Source organism: Rhopalosiphum padi, chromosome 2 (genome assembly GCF_020882245.1).
Source record: "Rhopalosiphum padi isolate XX-2018 chromosome 2, ASM2088224v1, whole genome shotgun sequence".
In the NCBI taxonomy this organism is placed as follows: Eukaryota; Metazoa; Arthropoda; class Insecta; order Hemiptera; family Aphididae; genus Rhopalosiphum; species Rhopalosiphum padi.
The window spans coordinates 77,842,696-77,850,890 of NC_083598.1; the positions used below are offsets into that span (position 1 = coordinate 77,842,696).

The 8,195-nt window shown below is 26.0% G+C and overlaps 1 protein-coding gene across 1 annotated transcript; it reads left to right on the forward strand.

Annotated features, from left to right (window-relative positions):
- Positions 1-482: 482 nt before the first annotated feature.
- Positions 483-3,491, forward strand: LOC132922846 (tRNA-dihydrouridine(20a/20b) synthase [NAD(P)+]-like). Its single transcript, XM_060986568.1, has 6 exons — positions 483-694; positions 812-933; positions 998-1,073; positions 1,139-1,322; positions 2,457-2,661; positions 2,740-3,491. The coding sequence occupies exons 1-6, from the start codon at positions 609-611 to the stop codon at positions 3,117-3,119; spliced, it is 1,053 nt and encodes a 350-aa protein (XP_060842551.1). The 5' UTR covers positions 483-608; the 3' UTR covers positions 3,120-3,491.
- Positions 3,492-8,195: the final 4,704 nt, after the last annotated feature.

Below are 8,195 nucleotides of genomic sequence, written 5' to 3' on the forward strand. Positions count from 1 at the left end.
ATATATTGTAGGTATTTATTTGATTCTATATAAGATATAGGTAACTGTTAATTATTTTTGTGCAGTAATGCCAGTAATACACTAATATCACAAAATAGATTAAATTTATTCAACTCTGTCCTAATATACCTAGTGTCCTAGTCATAATATTATAGCCTATAAAACAAGGTAAATTTAAATGTATTAAATACACTTTGCTATAAATTTATTTAGTTACATTAAGCGCATTTTCGTGGATGTACTAAATAGATAGTTTATTAAAAATACCTAGTTTTTGATGAACTTCATAATTTCACATGCCGTATCGGCAAACAGTCAGCTAACTATTTGTTTTCGTTACCTCCACGAAAGCTTGATTAGTATTAGGTATTTGCACAGATATATATAATATATAGTATTATTATATATATCTGTGGGTATTTGTTATTATTTTTATAATTGATAACAAAACTAAAAATTGATAAGAATTCATAAACATTGCTATTGTAATTAATGTTATTTGTAACGTTTCATTTTTCTGTATGTTAAAGATAAATGTTAATTTGAGATATCGTCTTTTATACTACCTACATTTTAACACTTAAAATAATAAAAAAATTGTTTAAAGTATGTCTAATAATCCAGTTATTGATTTATTTGACGATCCAAGTAAAAAGTTTGTTAAAATATGTGCACCAATGGTCCGTTATAGCAAGTAAGTATAACATGAACATGTGTTTAAAATACTGTGTTATAACTTACAAGCTTTAATAGTTGTATGTTGATGAATTTTTAACAATTATAAAGATTTAATGGTTTCATATTTTTTTAGACTACAATTCCGGAAGTTGATTCGTATGTATGAATGTGATTTATGTTTCACACCAATGATAATGGCTGATTCTTATGTTAAGTCAGCTAAGGCTAGGGCACATGAATTCCAAACTGATGCAGGTAAATAAATATCAAATAATATAATTATTTTTAAAAATATTTTTATTTTGTTTTTGTTATATAGACGATAGACCACTTATTGTACAATTTGGTGCTAATAATTCATCAGATTTTGTTAATGCTTCTAATTTGATTATTCCGTAAGCCTATATATATATATATTTTTCTTTGAATTAAATTGAATAAATATTTTTATTTTTTTTAGATATTGTGATGGAATTGATTTAAATTGTGGCTGTCCACAAAGATGGGCTTTAAATGATGGATATGGAGCACAGTTACTGAAAAATCCAGAAATTATCAAAGATTGTGTACGTCAATTACGCAATCATTTACCTGCTAACAAGACTATATCAGTTAAATTAAGATTACTCGATAATCATAGGCAGGTATTAAAAATTATGACTCGATATAATAATAATAATTAATAATACTTATATATTATATTTAAAGAAACTTTTATTATTAAATTTTGTAATTCTAAACTATCACTGGATTAGACATTCACTTATCAAAATTTTACTTTAAAAATGTTGTATACATTTTAAATATTGAACTACTAATTATGCTTTTGAGATAAATAAAAAAAAAATGTTGCTCGTGTTGGTTCTAAAGTTAATGTAGTGAGATGTTGAAATCCATTTAAAATATCAAAATTTGTATGTTTAGTTATAATGACTTGGGCTTAAAAATTTAATATATTAAAATCACTTGTAAATCAATCTTATTAGCATTAAAATTAAATAAAAGTTTAAAGTAAAGCCATATGTTCATTTTAATAAATTATGGGTGATAATTGACATATAGATTTGTGCATAACATATGATTTATGAGTGTTTAGATTATATGATTATAATAAATGCAAAAATAAAAATAAATTACATAAAAATCATTTATTTTTAAAAAATTATAAAATCTTCTCATTTCCATTATTATATTTTTTGTGTACACTTTTTTTACTAACTATTAGTATTAAATTTTTTTAAATGTGTTTCCTTTAAAGAACTATTTATTATAAAATTTTGAAAATTTAAATCAATAAAACGTTATGCTTATTCGATTTTAAACATTTGATATTGATTTATTACTTAACTTTTACACATGATTTTTTTTTTAATTCAAATAAGGTTAAACAATGCATAATATACTAATTAATATTGTAATTACTATATTAAATAACAATAAATATAAATCAACACATTTAAAAAATACTTATTTCAGTATAATATTTTATAAAATGTCAAAATAAATTATACATAAGGAAAATATGACAATATTGTGTAATATGAAATAGATAAACTTTTACTATTTACTCTTACACAAATTATTACTCAAAACTTTTTCTTTTACCTGTGCACGGGTTTAATTTTTCTAAATTAATACTAATGGAAGATAGATATGTAGATTATTTGTTTTGTTTTATAAATTATAGATTAGTTTTTTGTTTAAGTCATCATTATAATGATTAATGATAGAACTTGTAAAGAAAATTTATTTTATTACTATTTTTTCTTTTCAGAAAGAGTGTAGATCTTTGTCAACAAATTGAAGCTACTGGAGTGTCTTTTATCACAGTCCATGGGCGAACAGTTCTTCAAAAAAATGAAGCTATTGATCAAGAATGCTTGAAACTTATAAATGAATCTGTTAGTGTTCCAGTAGTTTTAAATGGTGATATAAAAAGTTTATCAGATGCTATCACAATGCAAAAATATACTGGTTGTAGAGGTAATAAAGTTAATTTAATATTACTATAACAGATTATTATTTCCTGATAACTAATATGTATCTATTTGTATATTTTAGGAATGATGAGTGCAAGAGGTATATTACATAATCCTGGCTTGTTTGCTGGCTATCAGAATACGCCACTCTCGGCTGTTCAAGATTGGCTAAATATTAACCATACAAATTACTTATGGTTTCATCATCATTTAGTATTTATGTGTGAAAATCTACTAACTAAAACTGCAAGAAATACTTTCAATCAATTACGTAAAGCATCAGATGTAATATCATTTTTAGAAAACCAATTGGATATACCAAATGTACTCCCTAGTAATCGAATATTAGGAAAGGAACCTGGTGGAACTAGTGGTGCATATTATGATAATGTAGGTATCAAAGAAACGGTTTCTTCTCCACCTGAAGATATTATGGACAGCATAATCAATTTATTTGATTGAATAGATACCAATAGTATAAACATTATTAGACAGTTATTAAATTAAACAAAATATAAATTTTGAATATATTTCAATATTTGTATTATATTGTATGTTTATTTTGTTGGGAACACTTTTTATGATAATTAATAATAGATTTTTTAAGTATGTATTAAATACATTTTTTGTTTGTACTATAAATAAAAATTGTGAAAATAAAATATGAAATGTTGTTACCTGCTGATTACAATTGTAACATCATTCGAAAAATTCTAAGGCAAAAAAGTATGTTTTATACTACAATGATGCCCAACCTTTTTTGTTCGGCGTGCCACTTTGATAAACAATCATCTCCGATCTGGCCAACAAATATAAAAGTACAAATAATCCCAATCTTAATCTAATAATATAATTTTGTTATACATAAAAGTGTACAATATATATGGAGTATATCTTATCTTTTATTGACTATTGAAAAGATAAATTGTAAGTACATACAAACATACAATGATAAGTATATCAAAAAATGATATTTCAAAATTTTATTCTCAACTTTCACACGAAGATTTATTTGCTTTAAGAAACGTTATAATGAAAATGGCAACTGTATTTGGCTCGACGAATATTTGTGAACAATTATTTCCACGAATGAAATTAATAAAATCAGTTCATAGATCGCGACTTACGGATTAACACCTACTTATTAAATTTTAATTATGAAGATTAGAACAACTAAATTCGAACCAGATTTTTCATTATTAGTAAAGCAAATACTAGTTGAAGTTTCACATTAAACAAATTTATTATTATTATTACTATTACAAAATAAATAAATAAATATAATTTTACTTTTTTTAGAATATTTTGTTTTATTTATAAATTTGTGACGAGCCACACAAAATACCATCGCACCTTGGACACCACTGTTTTATAGTCAAATTAAACTTGATATATTATATCAGTGCAATAATTCAATAAACTAAATTTATCTTAATACAAATATATAAAAAGAAGGCTCAATCTATTGCACCTTACTTGAAAACATGAATAGTTAGTTTTCTGGAAAAAAAAACATATAACCATATAACCTATACTAATTATTTATATATGATATATATACGAGTATATATAAAAAAAAAAATGTTTCTTTTAAAGAATTAAATTTTCAAGCATTTTTACCCATTCTTAAATTTTTATATATTTGTTATTACTTTAATTGATTGTGAAAGGGTAAAAATATAAAACCATATTCAACAACAATACAATATTTGATAAAGTCTAATTTTTAAAATTAACCTAATAAAATGCATAGGCACTAGAATGAGTAGAATGTACTCAAATACTTAAATAAGTATTAGAATAAATGCAAGCATCAACACAAAGAAATTTCTAATAACTTTGGTACTTAGAGCTTGCAGGTTAATGAATATAATATTACAATAATTTTACATTTAAATAATTGTAAAAACGACGATGCTAATGAATAATGATTGACGACATGTGTATGATTAGTCCTTATAATATAACATATTATAACATATTACAATAATTATTAGTTATAAATCATAATAATGATTGATTTAATTATACATACTGACCAAAACTATACATATAAATACAACACGTGTGTCAGTACTCAGTTGTATCCAATACGAACAATGTGTGATAAATTCAACAATTTAAAAATAATAATATGGTCATAGTGAAAAACTAGTCTTATTCGGAATATTACAGAAATTACGTAAGTAGATGATCCGTGGTTACAAATGGTTACAAATCAGTTACAAAAAAATGGAATTGGTCTGGACTTAAAATTTTGATTTACGGGTGCTAGAACGACTCACCTGTGTAGTTAGCTATCTGACTTGATCCAGAAGTTTTAAAAATCATTATAAACCTTTCAATTCCTGATTTTTTTTTAAATATGTTTCAGACGGTCAAGTTTATGTAGTTCTCTGCACTCTGTTTCATAGCAACTAAATACATTGTAAACATGTTTTAATTGATTGTAAATAATTTTTTATTAAATCGTCGGAAAACTTCGAAATTGACGAATAAAAGTCGAACGTGATTTTGAATTCGCTTTCCGACTTTTGTTCTTTAATTCCTACATTTTCTGGAGATTTACAAATCAGAAGATTGAATTTACAATTATTTACAATTTGTTTATAAAAGATCGGACAGAGTACAAAAGGCTGCGTGAACTCGGTTTCCAGAAACTTATTTTTAACTTAACAGTCTTAAGGAAGATCTAAAAATTCAGGAATTGAGTTAATTATTAATTGACAATTGTCTTCAAAATGTTGACCAGATGGCAGATTTTTTCAAACCGTGGAGACGGTTACAGGCATGTCCAGAGTTCCAGACCTTTGACACAGAGGGTGCACCTGGTGCGACGAATTGACGCACGACCAAATTACCGCGACCAAATGACGTATATCCATCTGATGCGTAGGTACTCAGGGGGCTAAGAGGTTTAGCCCCCTTTTTGAACAATTTGTTTTAGTTCATGGTGCCACCTGAAATCTCAGGGAGTGCAGGTGCATACCTACCCACCTGATAACGGAACAGCGGCTCCCGCACCCAAGTTCAGTCTCGTCGGCGACAATATTTGATAGGATAATTCATTCCTATTTTATGTATTGTGTGTAGAATTTTTTTGTTGCTTCGTCTCTGACCTCTGTACACTATACCAGTGGTTTTCAACTGGTGTGCCGTGAGCGCTCTTGAAGTGTGCCGCGAAAAATCTGTTAATAGTTTTATTAGTATGTATTTATATGTATATATATAGGTATAAGGTATATAAAATATGCTTCACATATTATATGGATTGGACGTGTGCCGCACTTTGTAGGAGATGAAGTGTGCCGCATGGTTAAAAAGGTTAAAAACTACTGCATTACTGCACAAATCATCTAATATTTTCGTAATTATACTTTCAAGAACTCCAGTGAGATTCTTCAGTTTGCCAAACTTGCTATTGGGCGTTTCGGTGTTTCCTAAACGATTGTAAGTCAAAAAAATTAATGTTTAGTCTTATTATTGGTAAATATTTTGTGAACATGATGGAGGCAATAGATTGCTTGCTAACAGAACAGCGGCTCCAGCACCCAAGTTCAGTCTCGTCAATGACAATGCTTGATATGAATAATGCATTCCAATTATGTGTGTTGTACTGTTTGTCACTTCTCCTACACATACACACACAATAAAAGAATTATTAATGCAATTATGTAACATAATCTAATATTTTCCTAATTACTTTCAAGAATTTTGATTCTATTCTTTAATTTGTGAAACTTGCTATTGGGTGTTTTTTAATTGTTATTAAAAATAAAAATTATATTTAAAATTAATTATTGGTTTTTTTCTTATTGAATCAATTGTTACAAAATTAACAACCTATAAAATGGTTCAAATATTATCAAATATCGCTTATTGCAAGAGAAATTAAAAAAAAAAAGCAACGAAAATAGGTTTAATAATTAGTATAGTTAGAAGTTTAGAACTATCGAGGAGAACACTACTGGTAAGAGGCCTCTGATAACTACGTATAGGTAGACTATTTGAAAATTGAAAACTTACTTAAATAATATATTTATCCAGACATACTATGGAGAGTAGCAGCAGTAGAAAAAGGTGGATGGAAAAGAATAATTAACAAAATGGTCTCAATAATGACCGAGAACCAAAAAAAAAAAAAAAATTAATTTATATTACACTTTTGTTTTGCTCTAAATTAAATTAGTAATTAGTTAAATACTATAAATAATACATTTATAATAAATTTAACTTCAATCTATAATCAACATAGTGGCCAGTGATACATTTCTAGTAGGTTAGTTTCAACTTCCAGTTAATCACTTTTGAATCGTCCAAGACCGTGGTAATGATCGTTATGTATTAGATGATATACTGTAATATCATGAGAACTATTTCATAATTTCGTGAAATATGACATATATTACAACGAACAGAGATACGTCATACGTGACCACCACCATGTAGGCTGCATATATTATGATTTTTCTTTAAATCTAAGCATTATTAAAATATATCATATTATATTCATATAGGACTTTTAAAGGAATTGCATGGTAAGCAAATTGATAAAACTAAAATAAATAGGCATACACAATCTTAAATATATTACAATCGTAAGAAAATGTTTTATCACTTTATCAGCACACATAAACAAAAAAACAATTTAAAAAAATATAAATACAATAATTATTCACAGTTTTATATGAAAATATTTATATCGATGTTGACGAATAAAAATGATCACTTATTAAATTTAGTTAAAATAATATAATGTTTCAATTTTTTTCACGGATATTTATTCTACAATTTGTGTGGAAGATATTATTCGATGGTTGATTCTAAAGGTGGCATTAGTAATTTATTAATTTAAATATAATTTTATTCTTTTTGAGTAACTACACAATTTGACACAGCCAGATATTATGTCACGTTAAAATCACTTAAACGACTATTAATGTCGTGACCGACACGGCGACACTTGTCATTATTAATATTATTATGCATATTATGTATCTACCTATGTACTTGTTATATGTTTTTGTGTTTACTCTACAATTTGAAAACTTCAAAAATAACGATTTATCTACACGTTTTAAATTATACAATGTACCTATAATAATATTTATCATATCTACAGCTAGTGTTTCGCGAATACGACGTGTATAATGAGGATTGACTGTAAAACCACTTTTTATATTCTTTTTGCGTCATTATTCATAATATTAAACATAGACAATATTACAACAAAAACATATTTAGTAGACCTAATCTCTTATAAAATAAAAAAACAAAAAAAGTATAGTTGTATCATATGTATTGTATGTATTAATATATTGTATAGATACACCGCGTTTGTATTCAAATAAATAATATATACATAACTGCGTGATCACCTACGTATCTTATATCTTAGAGTTTATACATAATAGGAACATTTTGTAAAAATTATACTAAAAACCAGAAAGCCATATTTTACAATCAGATAATATTATAATAATTAAAAAATGGATAACTTAACCAGGAATGGTTTGAAAATTATATGGTATAAACTAT

What these genes read in the sequence shown, in the direction of transcription:
- LOC132922846 (XM_060986568.1), top strand. Translation starts at nt 609, where the DNA reads ATGTCTAATAATCCAGTTATTGATTTATTTGACGATCCAAGTAAAAAG. An exon ending in TGAATTCCAAACTGATGCAG is followed by an intron (nt 934 to 997) that starts GTAAATAAATAT and finishes TTTGTTATATAG; the next exon opens with ACGATAGACCACTTATTGTA. An exon ending in AAAATATACTGGTTGTAGAG is followed by an intron (nt 2,662 to 2,739) that starts GTAATAAAGTTA and finishes TGTATATTTTAG; the next exon opens with GAATGATGAGTGCAAGAGGT.